Genomic DNA, 21,408 nt, shown 5'->3' on the forward strand with positions numbered 1-21,408 from the left:
TCCTTCAAACCTGACAATTAAGTCGGTTAATCTCTAAAGAACTACTTTATAGACATCCTGACATCCCTAAAACTGCGAATGTGCGCCGACCCCGCTATTTATAACTCGCAGGGTAAGAGGGGGAAACACGTGCAGAACGTGAGGCTGAGAGGACGACCTGCAGCCGCACACAAGTCCCAGAGAAATTATAGCAGCAGATACTAGTGGCCACTGAGTCTTCCCTTTCTCTGGCTCCGGTGTCTTGGAGCCGGACTCTCTTACATTCTGCAGTCCAGTTGCAGCAGAAGTGTTTGAATTTCTTGCCGCAGCTGAAGCATGGCTGCTGAGCAGAAGCGTCTGAAGGAGGATCGTCTGCGGACGAAGAACTGGAAGAGGTGGGGTCCGTACCTGTCGGAGAGGCAGTGGGCGACAGTTCGGGAGGATTATTCTGCTGACGGCGACTGGTAGGTGCACACAGTTAAATTCTTTAAAGAGCGCTTGAACTGTAGTTTCAAAAATGCAAAGGGGATCGTGTACTTGTGTGTGCGCGCGCGCGGTTTTTTTGGGGGGAGGGCGGATCGAGATGCTTGGCTTTGTCACTGGGAAAAACATACACATCACACGTGCGCCAGAATAAAAAAAAAAAGTACGCATGCACCCCACAGTGAGTTTAGTAAAAGCTAGTCATAGAGTCTTGCCAGTGTTAGTATGTGTGTTAGTATGTGCAAATCTGTTTGTGTGTGTGTGCGCGCACACACGCGTTCCAGTGTGTGCACATGTATCAGCGAGGTAAGCATATCACCATTGTGATCACTAGTGTTTATGAACATTCAAACAAACATATATGCATGATGACACATACCAGTCATGGGTGTGTGTGTGTGAGAGAGAGAAGGAGAGGGTATATATTGGTGTTTCTGAGATTGTGTGTGTGTGTGGTGCTCTTACTGTTTAATTGCGCAAGTTTCAAATAATTATGTATTAAGACTGGTGTTTAAAAGTAACAATTGTTTCAGAAGATGCTTATCAGCAGGAATATAGTGCACACTCATGAATACAGTGTTTGATGATAGCTGGAGGTGGCTATATATGCTCCGGTTACTCAAAACAGAACACAGAAAGCACATTACAGTGCTGACTTGACACTTTCATTCGAGTTACCTTTCTTCATGATGCATAGCTAGCTTAGCTGCACAAACTGTATGCAATCCTAGAGATTTGTGTATAAGTGTAAGGTGTGACCTATTCAGCATGTGGCAAACATTCATAGTTATTAACATACGTCTGAAGAAGTACAGATACTAAACTTGAACATAAGTGAATATAAAAGGGGAGATACAATCTAAGTTTGTAGTATTCTTGTTGTATTCTGTAGCTCCGGTGTAACTATTATTGCCATTTGATGGACAGATTACAAAATGTACTATTCATCCAGCATTTCAGGACATCTGCTGTTATCATGTGCTGCGGTTTATGTGCCCTTGTTTAGCAGAAGTTCTCATTCTTGCATTTATGGGTCACCCCTTCTATGAATAGTTTTGTCACAAGTCTGTGAGTTTTGTAGTATGGAGTATGCTTTTTCCCCCACTAAGTTTTAAGGTCATGGCCTTCTTTGGTGTATCTGTGGCCAATTTTTCTTGTTTATTTTATCATCATTTGTAGCTGCATTGATTTGTTAATAAAAGGAAGTGAATGTTGATCACGTTTACATTAATCTATTATGTCAGGAATTGTATTGAATTAAGTATTGAATAAATGCATGTTCAGTTGCAATTCTTTGTTGAATTCTTGATGTAACATGAGATAATATGCTTTCTCTACATACAGCACCCATGTGTTTCTAAGCACAATGCAGTTCACAGCAGGCGGTTCACCATGGTTTTTCTCCAGGAGTTTATTGTTACAAGTGAAAGGCTTGCACATGTTGCCAATAAAGTCACCAAATTCAGTTTCCTCTAGAGCTTTCAGACAGCACTTTATCTGAACTGTGCCCTGGCACTCTTACATGCAGTGCCTGCCAAAAAGATCCCAGGGCAACTTTCTGCTCACAAGCCAAAGATTATCCCTTTCCATCTTTGACAAGTGATCTGTATCTTGGAATTCCCTACCAATGCACTTTTAATATCCACAGATGAATGCAACAAAACAAAAAAAAAAAAAACCTTAAAGTGCATTTTTCTACCAAAAAATACTTTTCAGATTGACTCTCTTTCACATGCATTTGTTTGTTTGTGTGCGTGCATGGGGAGTGGCTTCTAGCTATGATCTGGTGCAATTTATAAATATCATCATAACCATAGTTCTAACACCACCATCACTACCAATAAAAACCTTGATTTTTATTAATAAATGATGTTGTCATAGTACCAGTGATTATGAGTACTGCTCCTAGCAAATGTCATCACCACTGCCAACAAATATAATGTTGCCATCAAGGTACCAGCAAAGATCAACATCACTGCTATTTAACATCATCTCTAACAAACATCTCCATGGCTGCCAACAAATATGTTGAACACGTGTACAGCCACTATTTTTTGTTACCATATTCTACTTTCACATCACCTCCCTCTGTTACACCCTTCATTTAACTAGCACAAAAGGAGAAAAACAAGAGAACAATGAAAACAAGTGTACTAGACAAGTTATGGTCTGTCTTACTCAATGTGACCCATAGCACAATATGAATTCAAGGCTGAAAGGTTTTCGTAAGTCTCATTTGGAGCCAGATGGCTGGCATGTGGGTGGCTGACTGTAAACAAGCTCAGGCTGGGGACCAGCTTAATTATATATTAAGAACTTTATAGACTTAGTAAATTTGTTTATATGTAACAGATTCATGTATTTTCATCTCTTTATTACAGATGATGTAAGCTTTTGATTAACTGTCTTTCTAATTTTTCTTTTAAAGCAGACGGTTTGAAGAGATCATTTAGAAATAATACCATTTTCATCGTTTATATATATATATCTTGCTGTAGCACATCATACATTTTAAAAAAAATTTTCATGTCTTTATGCCTTTTTTAATTCAATCTTACTCTCAAATAGTTCTTGTGCACTTTATGCATGATGCTGAATAAACAGATTGAGCAATAAGCATGTAAGAAATATATCACAGTCATGAGCAGTTCTAACAAATGGGAAAGATGTATAATATGTATGTTATACAAACAAGACTTCACCATTTTTATTTCTTTGCAGCTGGAGTTATTTTCCTCATGAGCATGCCCGATCTCGTGCATACCGGTGGGGGGAAGATGGCCTTTTAGGTATCACTGATCGTCAGTGCCGAATCTGTCTTGCTCTTGCTGTGTGGAATGAAGAAGATGAATTTTTGAAAGAACGTCTGTTTGGGCTCACAGGTCATCAGGTACGCTCAGAGCTGTATGTGCCTGTAATTGATTGTTTGTCTTGCACTATTGTGAGGTTGTTTTCATTTTTAAAAATACCAGTTAGTTTTGTTTGTAGTAAATACCTTGCAAAATAATTATGGAAAGCTTTAAACTTACTGGGGAAGTCGATACTGTTTACTTCTGTTGTTCTTCACTTAGTAACACCTTTCACAACTGTGATACAGGTGTGAAAATGAGAGGGTTTCTTTTTTCAAATATATGCAGTATTTTTCTTTGAATGTACAGAACACTCTTTTTAAAATAAAACCAAACGTTACAATTTTTTTTATTATATTATATGTTACTATATCTGATCTTGCTGGTTAAAACTGTATGTACACATTAGAGACAAAAGGATGAAGAGCTGCCTGTTGTATATATTTCTTGGCAGGGTAACCATGGAGAAGATGTGAAAGAGCTGTATTATTATCTGGATAGCACCCCCACCCACACCTACATGAGGGCACTATACAAGTACCCACAAACTGCATACCCCTATGAGGAACTGGTTGAAGAGAATGGAAAGCGCACAGTAATGGACCCTGAGTATGAAATTCTGGACACAGGTATATAGAATGTATAGTTGGCTGAGCTATTTCTCCTTTGCTTCTCATTATTATTATTATTGTTGTGTTAGTGTCTCTTTTTCATCTATGCCTTTCTGAAATTTCTTAGGGTATATGAAGGTTATAAGTATCAAGACCTTATGAAATTATTGAAATTAAGTTCCTGTAAGCTTCACATGGCGACAAACTTCTATAGACCCTTCTAAACGTTTTTGACACCTATCAAACATTTCTGTCAGTAAAATGAGATTGTGGATTATAAACACAAGTTATAGGCTACGCTCTGCATACCATGTTTGTCTGTATAAATGTACTATACTTCTATTTCTGATAAAGGCATTACGTGACAGTTTACGCTTATGTATTTTCACAGATCCTTTTGTAAAATTAGTGAATTTTTTTTTAAGGTGATAGCTTCTGATGGTCATCATTTTCCTTGATTGTTCATTGTATTTTTGCTGTCACTTCAGGCATCTTTGACAATGACTGCTACTGGGATATCATAGCAGAATATGCCAAGGCAACACCAAACGATGTACTAGGTGCCTACACCATCACAAACAGAGCTCCACATGAAGCAACAATTCACTTCATGCCAACGCTGTGGTTCCGCAATGTGTGGTCCTGGGGCGATGAGTGTGATGTGAGTAGCCACAGCAGATGCTGTAATAGTTCAGTGCGATGTGAGTAGTTACAGTAGATGCTGTAGTAGTACGGTGTGACATGAGTGACTATGGTAGATACTGATGTGAGTAGTTACAGTAGATGCTGTACGTAATAGTTCAGTGTGATGTGAGTAGATCTAGAAATCATTATTACAGTTCTGCTTGATGTGAGTAACTGCTATAGACATCATCATTCAGAATGATAAAGAGTAGGTACGATGGATATTTTTATAGCTCGGTATGGTGAAGGAACTTTCATTAGATATTAGCAGAACCTGTTACATATTATGTGCCTAACCATTAGGCATTATCATAGGTCAGTGAGTGTAATGTAACTGCACAAGGCATAATCAAAGGGCAGTGAAAGTGACAGTAGACTTTCTTATTTTGATGGCAGGTGGGATGTATAAATTCTGGACATCAGTCTTTTGTGTTATTTTTATTTCTGTTTCTGTTTCATTTCAAAAGGCCTGGCTGGAGCAAAAACCACACCTAAGGCAGGTGGCACCTGGTAAAGTTCTGCTCAACCACTGTGTCCTGGGAGAAATGATATTTGAGGTGGATGCTGGACCAGATGGAACCGTACCAACCCTTCTTTTTACTGAGAATGACACCAACAGCAAATTGTTGTTCAAATGTGTCAATAAATCACCTTATGTGAAAGATGCATTCCACAACTATGTGGTGAAAGGTCAGTAAAGTTTATAAAGTTTCTGCTGAAGCTAGCTGCAGATGGCTGCTTATAAATAAGTGAGATTATATCTACAAAAAAAATGCCTTGCAAATAAGTTACTTTGTTCATGTAAAAATTATATGAATCCTTTATAGTTTAAAACAAGTATTATTCACAAACAGTTTATATTTATTCCCAGAGGTCAAATGTATGGAGGGGAACAATAGTCAAGTCTGTGATTGTGGCTTTTTTTTTTGTTGTTGTTGTTGGTTGGTGTTTAATGCCGTGCCAGCAACTAGGGCTATATCACGGCAATGGGATTGTGGCAAAAAAGTGTTAGTGAAGAAAAGTCATAAGATATAAGGTCAATCACACTATGTCGTTGATGTTTAAGAATAGAGAAAATGCAATGATACATGCCGGATATCTTGTGGATTTTCTCCAGAAAGATAGTCTTATCTTGCATAAACACGGACTTGAGCCTTGTGTCGTTCCGCACATTTGACTGCACAATGATAAACTATATTCTACGTTCAATTGAAGGGGACAAAACTGCTGTCAACCCCAATCGGGAGGGAACCAAATGTGCAGCTCACTACATTTTGACAGTTGGGAGTGAGCAGTCAGTCACCATCAGAGTTCGCCTCTACCACCATCTAGAGAAGCCAATTTCAGCCTTTGGACCTGCCTTTGACAAAGTCATGGTGCAGAGACATGACGAAGCAGATTGTTTCTATGAAGAGGTACGTACAGCTGTTGTTACCTTGACAACATACTAGCATTGAATAATGGGTTGTAATTATCAGGTAATCAGAAAAGAGAAAGAAGACAAGGAAGGAGGCAGTAAACTGTTTTCATTATAAGAGGAAGAGGAAGCTCAAGAGCTGAACATGTGTGTGGTAATGTGTGATAAGCAGAGAGAGAGTGTGTGTGTGCTCACGCATACACGTATTCATACAAACAATTAAAGCATTTATACATATATAATCATCATTTTTTATGTGTGTCAGGAACATAATGAGGTTTACACTGTTGTAATGACCATCTACACAGAACTATATTCTATACTCAATCAAAGACAACTTTGTTGTTTGACACATAAAATTACAGAATTAATTTAATTAATAAACACAGAATTTACATAGAATTTATTAAAGTACATAGAATTGAATTGAAAAAGGGACTTCTTTGCTGCAACTTGAAATGTGTCAGGCCAGTCTAATAAGTAGAAGGAATTAAAGAGTGGCATGAAATAGTATTCTGGCAACTGACCTTGAGGTGAAAAATAATTCTTTTATTAAAATGGTATTTCAGATGGGAGAACATACCTAACAAATGTCATTTGCTTGCAGGTAATGGGGTTGAAGTCAGTGGCAGAGCAGCTGGTAGCTAGACAGGCATATGCAGGCCTTTTATGGAGCAAACAGTTCTATCACTACGTTGTACAAGAGTGGCTACATGGGGACAAAGGTCAACCTCCCCCACCCACAGAACGTCTTTATGGTCGCAACACATCCTGGATCCACCTCTTTAACAGGGATGTCATTTCTGTACCAGACAAATGGGAATACCCTTGGGTAGGAGAACATTCTTATCATGATTTGTACTCTTTATTACTGTGTGCGGTGTTCTTGCCAACTCTTCAAGTGTTAATAACACTTTCAAATTATATTCACATGTTAGAAACGTCCTTTCGTGTCTGTGAGCTTCAGATGGTGAGGTAAATTTCCATCACCTTTTATATACCTATAGCTAGTGCCATTTTGTTTACTATCATAAGCATTAGCTTATTAATGTTACCAAATGTGTTACAGCACTTTACTTTTTAACACCAGCTATAACATGCATGTAAATCTGAGATCGCACCCAGTCATCAGATGTATGCCTAACAATAATTTGCTGTCACAAATATTGGGTGCCAAACACCAATTTTCTGACACTGAAATTGCAGTATGCTTCCTGGGACCTTGCTTTTCATATGATTCCTGTTGCCAACATCGACCTACAGTTTGCCAAAGAGCAGCTTCTCCTTTTCCTTAGAGAGTGGTACATGCATCCCAATGGACAGGTGAGCTTCATATATGAACCTTTCGTTCATATTTTAGTTTGCAATATGACTGATATTCATGAGGTACAAATCATTTTCCACAAATTGTTATGAACCCTTCCTAGAGTAGGATAATAACTACTAGAGTTTTGTGACAAGTGTTTCTTGAGACTTTAGGGATTTATTTGGATTAAATTATCCCCTTCCCCAAACCCCTCTTAAATTCTTTGTTTTGTTAACGTGTTGTTGAAATGGACTCCGTTTGGTCATTTTTTTTTTTTTAACTGTCTGCAGATTCCAGCTTATGAGTTTGCTTTCTCAGATGTCAATCCACCAGTACATGCATATGCCGTCATTAAGGTGTACAAGGCTTCAGGCCCTAAAGACCACAGGGACATTCTCTTTCTGGCTCGGTGCTTTCACAAGCTGGTCCTTAACTTCACCTGGTGAGTTGTCATTGTTACCATCTGTGGCTGAAACTGGTCACATATTCTGTCATAGTCAGTTAACCAAGAAGATGTTAGAAAGTAGATTCAGAGTGGTAGATTTGGGGTGGTGGGTAGAAAAGAAAGAAGGTTAAAAATGTGTTTGGGAAGAAGAAAAAAGAATAATTTTAAGAAGTAATGAAATAGAGATCCTGTTCCAGGTGGGTGAATCGCAAAGACCCTGATGGAAGAAACATCTTTGAAGGAGGCTTTCTTGGCCTTGATAATATTGGTGTTTTTGATCGCTCCAAACCCTTACCTGTTGGGGGCAGGCTGGCCCAGGTAAGTTAGTCACATTTCTCACTACTGCTGTAGTAGCTTGGCAGTCCCTTTTGTAAGATCACTGTGGCTATAAACCCCAATCTTTTGTAGTAGGGTCACCATATTTATAGGCCAATCTCCTGTACAGGAAAGCACCACTTAATGACATACATGTAGATGCATTCTGAGAAATACAGTGTTGGATGAGTTCATGGTTTGTGCAAATATTTAGAACACACAATTTCAACAAATTACACATGTTTAAACTTATATCAATTATAATAATATTGTCTTGTCATTTTATAGGCAGATGCCACAGCATGGATGGCCTTCTTCTGTGTCATCATGCTAGAGATTAGTCTCATTCTTGCTAGGCGTGACCCAATTTATGAGGACATGGCCAGCAAGTTCTTTGAGCACTTTGTCTTCATCCTGGATGCCATCAACAATGTCGCAGGAGAAGGCTTGTGGAATGATGTCGATGGCTTTTACTATGACCACATCTACGGCAACAACCACAGCCTGCCTCTCAAAATTCGCTCCATGGTTGGCATGGTGCCTCTATTTTCCAGCATGGTGCTGCATGACCAGGAAATGAAGCGACACCCTGGTTTCTACAAGCGCACGAAGTGGTTCTTAGAACATAAGAAGGATCTGGCACAAAGAGTTAGTAGATGTCATTTTAGTTTGAGTTGGGGGAGGATAGAATTGGTATTTTTTTTTTTTTTACTGAACCAGCAACTAAAGGCTCTGTTAAGTGCAAAGTGGTGAGAAGAAATTTGATGTTTTACAATAAACCAGCAGTGAAGGTTATTTCATGGCCAAGCTGCTGGCTTTGTGAATATGTCTGAGAAAGAACAGCATACTAACAATTTAAACCCAGGAAGCAGTTTCTTAAAGTGTAGGTGAAAAGAGCTCAAACATTGAACCTCTGGATCATCCCAGGTTTTTTTTTTTTTATTCTGGCTTGCCATTACCTCTCTGATGACAAACAAATAGCATCTATGAAGAAATTTTTTCAATGTTATCATATCTTGACAATGTTGTCACACCTCTCTAGTGATCATGGCTTGAAGTGAAAGTCGTGTATCAAATGTTTTACAGATCCTGTGCAGAGCTTCAGAGGACAACGGCAATGCTGATGACACCCTACTGCTGACGGTCGTCACTCGAGAGCAGCTGGTGCGCATGCTTCATTATATCTTGGATGAAGATGAGTTCCTTTCTCCTTACGGCATTCGCTCTCTCTCAAAGGTGTGTATTTTATATAGGCACAGACACTTCAGTGAGTTCCCATGTGGCATTCTTTTTCAAGACACACTTCAAGACAGTCATAACTTTTGACAATTTCTTATCTTTCAGCATCACTTTTACTCATAAATTATATATGTAGTATAAACATCTTTTATTTGTAATTTTTTGTTTTAAGTTTCTTTTTAATTTTGAAGGCAAAACTAAATAACATAGTAAATGTCAGATACTCTCCATCTTTTACTTCCAATGTTATCAAAAAATCTAGATCATGAAAGTAAATCTGAGAACCTACAGAATATTTAGTAAATAATACAGAGTTTCAAGAACAGAGTGTGAGCATCACAGACTTTATCTTGTGAATCTAACAACTGTTCAGGTTCCAGAAGATTCAACAGGGCAAAATATATATGCACAAAAGCAGCATCTTTTAAAATAAGTGTAGATCCTCAAATGTGGTAATTTTTTTCCAGTACCACTACAAGCACCCCTTTAAATTTGAGGTTGGAGAGCAAGCACATTTTGTGCAGTACCAGCCAGCTGAGTCACAGTCTAAGCTTTTTGGTGGAAACAGCAACTGGCGGGGCCCCATCTGGATCCCAAGTGAGTCTTTTTCTGTGATGTTACACAAGGGGATCATCATTTCTGTCCTACTTTGCTCTCTTGCTCACTCGATCTACATTTGGCTTGTATTTTTTTTAGCATACTGGTAATACCTAACCACAGAGCAGTTTTCTGCTGCTTGAATTACAAGGGGTTTGTCTTCACTCAGATTTGTTCTGTTCCCTTTATATCAAGTGATGACAAGTTGCTTTCACAGTTTCTCATATTTGTTGCAAAGGTATACTGTTTTGTACCAGTATGTTGGACACATTGAAACATAAAGCATAGAATCAGAACATGCATTTTTTATGGCAGCTGAACACTGTGAAAGTGCTTACAATGTACGCAGGATGGTCTTTCTGGTTACCCTAACCTTATAGAGGAAACTTTTGAAACTGAATTTTGTGTGTTTTGACTTCCACAAGATACACAAACATAATTTAGTTTTAATATTATGTTTTATTTTGTGTATAGGACTCCTGCATAAAAGTACATTGTTAGCACATTTAAGATTGTATGACAGCAGCATAAATAAAGTCATTTGTTCTAAAATTTATGAATAATTACAGCAGATATTTTTTTTCTTCTTCTTAGTGAACTATCTGCTGATTGAAAACCTTCAACGTCTTGACTACTTTTATCAAGACACACTGAAGGTAGAGTGTCCTACAGGATCTGGAAAGTACATGCGGCTAAAAGATGTGGCTGCAGAGCTGTCTCTCAGACTCTCTCGACTCTTCCTGCCAGACATCTATGGGAGTCGTGCTTGCCATGGTGTGTACTAAGTTAAAAGATTGACATACTGACTTTATTTCTTACTGAATAGTTTTCTCTATTCCTGTCTCGCTCTTTTTTTTTTAAGTTCCAGTAAATGGTGCTAGAGGTAATGGCTTCAGATTTAGAATGGAGAAATGATTTTTACAAGAAAATGTTGATAAACATTGACGATGTCTGGTTGATTTGGATGTTTTATTGTCAGGCTTAGAAGAGCGATACAGCAAGGATCCAAACTTCCGAGATCTTGTACTGTTCTATGAATTCTTTGATGGAGACACTGGTCGTGGGTGTGGTGCGAGGTCAGTGTAACTTTTATTTCCCCATTCACCTTAAATTGCAATAATTTAAAAATGGTAGATGACATTGCACAGTCTCTGCTTTTATGTATGCAATCAAAGTAAAATAGCATGATAACTCCTGTCCAAAATATCTTCCTCTTAAAGAAAGAAAAAAAAAAAGGTAAAGCTTCCCATAGCCTAGTAACCATAGAGGCAAAGAGCAAGAGTAGCTCACTATGTCTAGGGTAATGGAGCCAAACTCTCTGCCTTTGTTTTTAACCTCAGGTAACCATTCCTTCTGGACAACTGATGAGAATAAAAAGGAGTTTTCCTTAAACTATTAACTTGCTGCAAAAGTCTACCAGTCTCTACTTTTTTCTTTCAAGACAGATGTCAATCTGTTACTTTACTTAAACTTGTCGATAAGCTTTCCACTCTTGTTCCACTGTTTCTGGTACTGGTCTCTGAACTCACTTCCATCCATATTCCCTCATGACTGCTCTGTTCTTCTGACACAGGGCTTCTTTGAGTCTCATTAACGTAGACAAAGATATATTGACAAAGGTCTTTTTCATATCAAGCCCCATCAAACTTGAAAGAAATAACCCATCAGCCTTTGTCATGCTAATTTTTTAACAACCTTCAGATCCATACTATGTGCTTTTTCAAATTAGTGATTTCACCCTTCTATGTCCATACTGTGCACTGGCACATGTCTGTATTTACTCTGTGGGTGTCTGTTGAATGAGTGCATATATGTGTATGGGCATTAGTGTGCAAGTTTATTTAGAATTCGTCTATTTGTAGTTTTTTTAAATTTGTGAAGTACTCTGAGCAAATTACTTTGGAAAAGTGTTAAATAAATGCTCATTATTAATGATATGAACAGATTTTTATTTTGTTTATACACATTTTTTTGGCTTCACAGATATACATATATAAATCCATAGATGTGTGATTATTTGGCTGACATGTTTTGTTTCATTTTGGCAGCCACCAGACTGGCTGGACAGCACTGATAGTCAACTTGCTAAAGAGTGCACGTCACCGCAAATCACTTTCAGGGGACAGTACCAGCTCATTGTGTGCTGCCAGCAATATTTGATTTGCTATAATAATAGTTCTGAACACGACTGCTTGCACATTTGGTGCTGGTGATCTGATGGTTATGTGGATGCTGCATTGGGTGGTGATAATTATCTATCATGGTGCAAAGCTCTGGATGAAAAACATTTAATTTTAGATTTTTAAAATTGCTGCTGTTTGGATTCAATTTAAATGAAATCATTTGAGATTGACAGCTGAGGCTGTTTGGGTAGCTTTTGACTGAGGGATTTTTATTCAGTGTTGCTGGTTCATATCGTAATATCATTTTGTGCCATTCATATTCCTGATGGCAACTGTGAACATGTACAGTATTTTGTTGCCTGCTGTCTTCTAGTGTTTTACGTTTGGAGGAGCACACCAAGACTGCTGGTTGTTTATGGATTGCCAAAAGTGTGCCAGAATTTAGGAAAGATGGACTTTACTGATAAACTTTTTTGTCATGACTTCCATAAAAGGTGGACCACATATATTTTTATGATGACGGCTTCATGATTCGACCTTCATATAGCATTCTATTTATTTATAAAAACATATTGGTAACATTGTTTTGCCATTTCACCCCTGCAATTTGTTATTATAAAAACAAATACTTTCTATTTGGTGCTGTATTCACAAAATATTTTAACTTAAATCTGTGGAATATCTTTCCCCTCACTCCCTCCAAGTTATGTGATCACAGTGGTCACGTTTTTATTCTTGTTGGGGAAAAGGTGTTCCAAAATAGGCTTAGCTTCATTTGCTAATGATGTGCGTTAGTGGTTGTGACAAGGGAAGCAGATAGCCAAGTAGTTAGAATGCTGACATCAGAACCGAGAGGTGCGCAGGTTCAGTACCTGAGTAGCGCAGCAAACTTTCCCTCCACCAGTTGCCCCACCTGGCGGGAATGGGTACCTGACTCCATAGAGGGTTGGGGAAGGTAAGGCAGTGAGGGAGAGATGGGCACGTCTTTAACACTTGAGCCCCTAAACGATCTGAAAAGGCTAGGGGACAACCTGTACTTTTTTTACTTTGTGACAAGGTGGGAACATATCACTAGTTGCCCCAGCATTACCTTACCCTTCTGTACTTTACAGTGCAGTGCAATATTTATCTGTTCAACAAAAGGGAACATTTTACAGGATTTGTTGTCTTTTACTGTACTTTATAATATGTAGTAACATACAGCTGTTCTGCACTATGCAGTTTAACAAAGAAAGTGTTAACCTAGTTAGGAGGGAAACTCCATTAGCCATTTCCTTGGAACTCTTTCAAGAAAAGTGTCTTCTACTGCAACAATTGTTGTGGATATTTATGCTGTGAAAAAAAAGATACCCCAAATGTATTATCAGTATTATGCATGAGCTTAATTGCTTTGAGAAGATGACCTGTTTGTTACATATAATTGCTTAAGAAAATGATCTGTTTGTTAAATACATATTATTACTCTTGTGGTATCACTGCACTTTTCATTTCATGCCACCTTGGGCATTGCTGTAACATTTAAATGATTTTCTGATACATTATAAAATCTTCATCATTCCACTTGTGTCAAAGTATGACATAAACTGTTATAATCTCACTCCTTCAACAAGATCTCATTGGCAGTCATAGCTGCAGATATGTTGGCATGTAACTTAACATTTATTTCTGATTTGATGTCACAATTTGAGTTTGAGATTCCAGATGAGAAAAGGATTAACATGCCAAAATCACCAGAATGGAGAGGTACACCCCTTGCATCATGTGAAAGCCCTCACCATGATGTACTATGTTTTAGCATTTGAAATCTATATGACAAAGGTTTTCTACAATTGGATGTTTAAGTTTATGCTTCTGCAGCACAGTAACTTTCTTAAGTGGAAATGCGTGCCTTGCTACCATCTTTATCGAACTGATTTTCAGCTGCATGAAAATTACCCATGACCACGACACTATCACAAAATTCACCTCATCACACACACATTTACATCTCATCCAAAGTCTTTCAGGAATGCTGTATTATGTATGCCAAATATTATGATGAGGCTCTCAAACTTATCATGAAAGTTAGTGGACTCCCCCTCCCTCTTAAAAAAAAAAAAAAAATTCTCTCAGTATTTTGACTGAATTGCTTTTTATGCATGCAATTTTTTTTTACTGTATTTGTATGTGATATAGCTTGATTTTGTTTTTAAAAAGGGTTTTTTGCCAGAATCTTGACAAAAGTCTGATGTTTATACTTAGTAAGAATTTTAAGTAGTAAAACTGTTCATCAGTCAACAGTTATGGAATTTTTATTCTTTCTCACAGGCTTGCACATGCACACAGACATTTTTTCTTGTCTTTCACACTGCTTAAAGTAGTGCATTTAAAAACTTTGATATTTCAAATACTTTGTACTACCACAAGTCCAGATTTATCCATAATGTATCCTTTATAAATAATGTCATTCATGGAGATGCAACAACTATTCAAAGACTTTTCTGAATCCTCAATTCCTAGCCATTCAACAGATTAAAAATGTCCCAGACTTTTTTTCAAATTTGCTGCAGCATGCAGAATCAGAAGCAATAAAGAACAGGACTTGTATCTGGTCTTCATCTCAATGCATGTATACTAAGACTTGTGGCCATATAAGTGTGAACACTTGCCAGAAATAATATCAGTCAACAGTCAACAACACATGGCAGCTGAAATCCCGTTTCTCAGTTTTCATCAGAATCTTCCTCTTCATTTTCAGCTATAGGAAAGCGCAGGATGGCAGCTATGCCCGATAACTGTCCTAGTTCTGCAAAAGACAAAAGTGAGGACTGTTCATAGAGGTCAAGGCAGCTATAATTCACAAAAGCAAACCACTGATATGGATGGGGATGAGTGAGGATGAAGACAAGGTCTCAGTGATGGGATAGGGTTGAAAAGGTCATCTTAAAAGGCATAATTCAAAACCATGATATGCATAGATGTGCTTTTTTATGAGAATTTCAATCATGCACATGACTGGCATACAGTGTTCCCTCGCTACTTCGCGGTTCACATATCGCGGATTCACTACTTCGCGGTTTTTTTTGAGTGAATTATCGATCGATATTTTCGTGCTGGGAATTATCGTTCTACAAAATACCACAGATATTTCAACAGGAAAAAGACGAAAAATGTAGCTATATTAGTATTTCTATTAAAATACCATGGTTATTTTGTAGTTAGAAAGAAAGAAATAATTGTGTATGAGAAATCCATTGCTATTCGTAAGCGACGAGCCATGATTGTTATCTCCCATCTCGCAACCAGTTCGCATCAGTTTTTTGGGTTTCTTTGAGTACAGTTATAATTTTTTTTACACTAATTTTTTATTGTACTGTATTAATACCATGATTACTATATTACTTTACACTCACATGATATTGTTTTACATGTATATATTATTATTGCATGTATGTCCCTATTTCGCGGAAATTCGTTTATCGCGGCTGATCATAGCACCTATCCCCCGCGATAAACGAGGGAACACTGTATTAACAAATTTCCAGGGGTGTGAAGCTCTAGGCAATACCTAGACAGTGGATTGGGAGGAATCCTGCTTATTTTTCGTGATCTTGCCAGATTGTGATAATCAAAATGATGCCAACGAGAATATTTCAAAACAGAAGGAAGAGATGCTCTTCTGAAGGAGATGGAAAATGCCTGAACACATACATGCACATGCAGAAATCTGGATTTTCCTAATACATGGAGGTCACATTCACACACAGTATCCAGGCACTGTAGATAGACCTACGTTCTCCTGATACATGAAGACTTGAAAAGATCTTGACTTCCCCTCCATTCTCACGTACGCTGTCTACAAGTGCCACATAACGCTTTCTTTGCTGAACAGTTTGGGATCTGAAAAATAAAACAGAAAAAAGTCACACTTATGCAGAAATGGCTGAATCATTAAAGCATTGTCTTAATTAAAAAAGAAAATGCTTCTGCAAGAAAACAAAGATGAGAATTCAACCATTTATGAACACATGTAAATGTATGCGTATAATATACTCATTCACAAAGCTGACGTGTGCATGCATGCACACACAAATAGCGTAATACTGTGGACACTGACCTAAACAATTCGTCTGTCACTAGTAGTGTTTCCACAGCCTGGAGTTCAGCAGCCCTCTCACAATGTTTAAGCCTGAGCACACAACCATCATGAGTTATAATAATTGATGCTATCAATGAGAAAAAAGTCTTTCTAGTTTTTACGTGATGCAAATAACTAAGGCTTCCATCACATTTGGAGTGAGAAACAAAGAGACTTATTTTCTTAATTCAAAAGGGACATCAACAATATATTGTCTGTACAATACACTCACAATATGCAGGACTAGTATAGGTACAATGCAATAATTAAATTGTTCAGTCCTTTTGCAAGCCAAAATAAAATAAAAGACAAATATTTACCAATATCCATGTGAAATATTTTTTATAGCATATAACATTGTAGGCTTATGATTTAAGGTCCTCTATGTTCATGACAAAACAGATTCCATAAACGATGAAACTTATTTGTCTGTATAATAAAGGACTTTTTCTGCAAATTAACTTTCTAACTTGTCAACAAAGCAGTCAAAGTTTAGGTCATGCTTTAGGCATTTACAATGGTAAATTAACAATTTTTACAATAAGCCCAAAACTTATCCATTCTAAATCCTTACACCAGAGAGAGAGAGCTAAAAGTGTCAGAAACAAAAGACTTCTCCACTCTTTCACACCCTGGGTACTAAAGCTAACAAAGCAAAGGGGCATCTAGTGAACTTACAAAGTAGCATGGACCAAGAGCATAGACCATAGTCTAGAACTGTGGCTCTCAAAGTATTTTGGACTGAAGACCACTTTACTAAAGTAAAAAAATATGCGGACCACCAAACCTAAAAGTCACTCTGAACCGTGAATTTTAAATTTAAATTGCCACATTTGTTTCATTACAATTCAAAACTAAATGTACTTTTGTGAAAGTAGTATAGTAATAAGTTGACATAAAATTACATACTTTGTAAAATAAACATAAAAATTAAAAATAAGGAAGTGCACTGCATTACTAAGGGTAATGGATGATGCAGGTAAATGATGCAATGATTACGCTAGGATGTAAAGACTTAGTTGGTAAGCAAGTGTTTTATGCTAACGAGCGGACGTCGATAAAATTAAAACTCCTGTTAAATCAATACTGGACTAATTAGCGTATCTGGCGATTTAAACATCACTTTGCTGATATATGATGACTGTCACCCATGGACTACAAGTGTACGGACCATACTTTGAGAACCACTGGTCTAGAGCACCTAAAATCTGTTAGTAACTAACAACATATGAATATTTCTGATGCTCTACTGTTTTATATAAAGAGTGAAGAGGTGTGAGTCCTTCATCAGCCTGCAACATCTCACATTTGTGCTTCAGCACAGTCTGTCACTCATGGCAGAAGAGACTGAACACCACCATTTGCATGTGTTTGATTGATGTACCTGCAAACTTTTCAACACTAGTATTGAACTCACCCATAAAATGCTCGGTCAGGGTCAGATTGCAGCATCTGATAAAAGTCATCTAAAGCTTTCACTTCTCCTGAAGCCTTTGTGTCGGCAAGTTTAGCAGTCACCATGGGATCTGACAGAACCTCTGAACAAATGAGCACACATGAACAGACACAAATATACCTGCATGTGTGTGTGTATACATACATCAAAATTAAAAATAATTTAGTGGTAGACAAAAATCTTGGTTTTTATCACACAAAGCTCTACTTCCTTTCTACATATTACTCTGATTTCTGCTTCAACATTTATAATATATAGAATCAAAGCTTCTTCGGTGTCTGCATATTTCTTTGTGAGACCTGTCTGGTATGAGACTGCACCTTTCAGCGAATGCTTAAAGCCTGAGGAAGAATGCACAAGCAGAAATTTGGCCTTGTTGTCTGTCAGGATCCTCCAGTCCTGTTTGATGGCCTGAGCAAACATGTAGTCACAGAACTGATCCTGAAACATGAAACCAGGGAAATTTTGCTCCTGTCTAGGGAAAAAGTAACTAACGTTCATAGAAGAGGCATGCTTTTGTGCTTCTAAAAACAGTGTCAGTTTGAGAAAACCATGAAAAAAATCTTACCTTGACAAAGCCTGGACTTGCAATCAACACGCATTTGACAACTGCAACATAAGCAACAAGCAAACTTTAAAGTCATGGAAGACCACCCATGTCTTGCATGATAATGCTTAAGAATGATAAGATGTATATAAACAACTTATCTGTGTTTTGTAACTCCATAAGAAATCTTTATCTATAGTTGTGCATATGTATGTGTGACAGAATGCATATGAATTCACAAATAATGTACACAGAAAATTTACCATCAAAGTTGACATGTCTCAAGATGGCTTGGATTATTTGGTCATAAAATCTATTCAAGCCCTGAGAAAAAAAAGAGACTTCTGTTGAAATATCAGTCCATGAAAATGCAACTAAAAAACCATAAAAGTTTACTGCAAATATTTCAACCACAGCACATAGTTTGCTATGTGTTCCACAAAATCTTCACAATGGACACACATAGATGTATACTCATATGTAGTCTTGATTCAAAACACATTTTTAAAAAATAATTCACATTAAAAATTGTCCCACCACACTCTTAATCTAGCAAAGCTTACGAAGGAAGGGAAAAGGTACTTTTTGTGAACCTATGTCATCTTGATAGCAGCAGAAACTGAAGGCTTATTCAGGTCATCATCGAGTGACCTTAATTTTCTAATATACACATCTGCTTAAGATGTAATAGCAGAGAAAGAGTTCTGTAACATGGAAGACACTGTTTCAGTCAAGTAACCTTGGTATGTTGATCGCAAAGCCCCTTCCTTTTACGCGGTATGGCAGTTTCTATCTTAGCACGCACTAATGTCATGCTGCTGGTGACAAGACAGACATGTGCAATGCCTTCCTGCATGACCACAGCAGCAAGATCAGCTGTCTGTGTGGGGTCACAAGCATTATCTGCAAAACAAAAAAAAATAGAAATGATCACTACAGAAGCTCTGTAAGCCCCATTATGAATGTGGTAATGTACTCTCTGCAAAACAAACTATAACTGATGTACAAGCCTACTATCATGCAGAGTTCTTTTCATCATGCATTTATAGAAATTATGTGCTGGTGAGATAAAAACCTTCAGCTTACGATTTTCAATGTCGGAATGACAAGCAGTTTCTGATTGTGCCACCAAAATATTCTGCGTGCATTACCACATTATCTTCTTCTAAGAGTGGATTAACCTCATTAACCTTTATGTCAGAATGGTTAACCATAATTATCATGCAGAGTGACCCCAGCTGTAGCATTAAGTTTATGTGCCACTCGGTGTTAATGGTTTTTACATCTAAATATAACTGAACAATACTTGGGGTTAATACCACATTAGTCAATGATTTTTAGTAATTAGTAAATCCATGATTGTCTGCAGGGGAGTTTAACTTCATCTTGACTCTTGTGCCCCTTTTAAATGTTCAACAATGTTTTTGCTGACTTAAGCAACAACAACAACAAAAAAAAAGCCGAGAAAAGTTGTCAGAAATCTGTACATACCAATGCGCTCAAGGGTCACACTGTCCCATTCCTGTTTGGAAAGAGTGAATGGCCTATTCATCTCAAGATCCAAGGTGTGATAAGCTCCCATCTGTTTAGAACAGTAACATAACGCATATGAAAATGGACTTAATTTCTGCATAATGGTCTTACTATCCTCTGATTTTTAGCACAGGCTTTAACTCAATCCTGATATATGGAATTGTCAATTTCAGTAGGGCCTCAGCATTTGCTTTTGATCAACAGATGGACTGACTTGAAAATTCTCTACTCAAAAACCATCAAATGTAAAACAACTAAGCATTCAAAAGGGTAATAAGTTGTCTATTGAGATACTTTTTTTTTTTAATTCACATTTCATGTTAAGCCAACAACTAAGGCTATATCAAGGCAAAACAGCAGGGTACCTTGAAATTTATTTCTCATATGGCATCAGGATTTTATTAAAACTTTTAATCTTAAAACTTATTATAAAAAATATCGAACACACATTTTTACCATTAATGTCTTTAGCAAAGCACTCAAAAGAATGATAATACTTTCTAAGAGCTGAGATTTCTTATTACCTTCACATACTGATTCTCACATACATTCCGCCCTTTGACCCTCAGCACACAAGCTTGTGTGTCAAAATCTATGGTCTCTACTTGAATGGTCAATGTTGTTCTTACTTTACTGGCATTAACACTTCCTGTAGCCGATTCTGTAGTGACTTTTCTGAAAACAATGCAAAACAAAAACATTTTTTAAAATGGAAAAGTATTCATACCCTAGCACTTGGCAAACGTCTAGAAAAAAAAAAAATGTTAAAATCCATATCACCTACTGTTTTTCTTTGTTTGCTGCAATTGTAAGTAAGCATATGGTTTTGCAGCCTACATTCAAACAATTCATGTCAGTATTTACATCACTTAAGTCAAACTTACCATTTCCCTAGCCATTTTTTTAAAAACGTGTTGACATAACTGCTCATGAGCAGCTTTATATACTGTTAACATAAATTTTATCTGAAGAAAAATCGTGAAGAGGCAATTAACATGTGTAAGTTTGGGCAAATAGTAATGCTAACAAAGTGTGATCTCTAATAGTCAAAACTGCCATAACACACCTTATTGTTGTAGATCGAAGAGTGTCTCCAACTTGAATTAGATTATACGCGTGCCACATATCTTCTGCTTCATCGGGTACCAAAGTAACAGACCTACACATGATAACAAGATCGAATCAACTAAACTTGTGAATCCCAACCCCTACCCCAACTCCCGCGGACATATGTGTATATAAATTTCTCTATAACAGTAACAGTATTCTGTCTTATTACTTCTGATAATTATGGACTGCGACCCCACTACAAAAGCAGCCTCCTCGGCTCATGCTGACGAGGCGTAAAGCCATCACTAATAAAATTTGTTTCACATATTTAATACATACTTACCCGATCCCTTTGTCGATATCACGATGGACTAACTTCATGATGTGAGGCTTTAATTCGACTTGTTTTGAACCATATTATTTACAAACTAAAATTTCTGGCCACGAAAATTCACGGTCTAACATTCTGCTAGACATGACATCACAGACAGGTATCTCCGTGATTGCATGACAGTCCTGCAACAACCAAATCCGATCAGAAAAAGGCGACTCCACAAGGCTTTATCTTCTGTTTTTCTGGTGCTGTGACGAAGCAAACCTAAATAGTAGCCACTCTAAATGTAACCGATTTTTTTTTTCTGTTTCGCCAAACGTCGA

At 37.4% G+C, this 21,408-nt stretch overlaps 2 protein-coding genes across 2 annotated transcripts; one reads left to right on the top strand and one right to left on the bottom strand.

Annotated features, from left to right (window-relative positions):
* Window positions 1-138: 138 nt before the first annotated feature.
* On the top strand, window positions 139-14,135 carry LOC112561885 (uncharacterized protein YMR196W-like). The gene is made up of 16 exons (XM_025234716.1): window positions 139-443; window positions 3,184-3,352; window positions 3,766-3,940; window positions 4,411-4,583; window positions 5,074-5,296; window positions 5,822-6,021; window positions 6,631-6,855; window positions 7,230-7,346; window positions 7,620-7,771; window positions 7,972-8,092; window positions 8,378-8,737; window positions 9,176-9,325; window positions 9,796-9,925; window positions 10,520-10,699; window positions 10,905-11,001; window positions 11,974-14,135. The coding sequence occupies exons 1-16, from the start codon at window positions 316-318 to the stop codon at window positions 12,083-12,085; spliced, it is 2,712 nt and encodes a 903-aa protein (XP_025090501.1). The 5' UTR covers window positions 139-315; the 3' UTR covers window positions 12,086-14,135.
* A 291-nt stretch (window positions 14,136-14,426) lies between these two features.
* Window positions 14,427-21,402, bottom strand: LOC112561893 (protein pelota-like). The gene is made up of 12 exons (XM_025234735.1): window positions 21,095-21,402; window positions 20,768-20,860; window positions 20,226-20,376; window positions 19,660-19,750; window positions 18,908-19,071; window positions 18,432-18,492; window positions 18,190-18,230; window positions 17,942-18,062; window positions 17,583-17,703; window positions 16,145-16,216; window positions 15,821-15,927; window positions 14,427-14,833 (listed from the first exon to the last, which is right to left on the bottom strand). The coding sequence occupies exons 1-12, from the start codon at window positions 21,130-21,132 to the stop codon at window positions 14,751-14,753; spliced, it is 1,143 nt and encodes a 380-aa protein (XP_025090520.1). The 5' UTR covers window positions 21,133-21,402; the 3' UTR covers window positions 14,427-14,750.
* Window positions 21,403-21,408: the final 6 nt, after the last annotated feature.

This window comes from Pomacea canaliculata, linkage group LG4, assembly GCF_003073045.1.
Source record: "Pomacea canaliculata isolate SZHN2017 linkage group LG4, ASM307304v1, whole genome shotgun sequence".
Classification (NCBI taxonomy): Eukaryota; Metazoa; Mollusca; class Gastropoda; order Architaenioglossa; family Ampullariidae; genus Pomacea; species Pomacea canaliculata.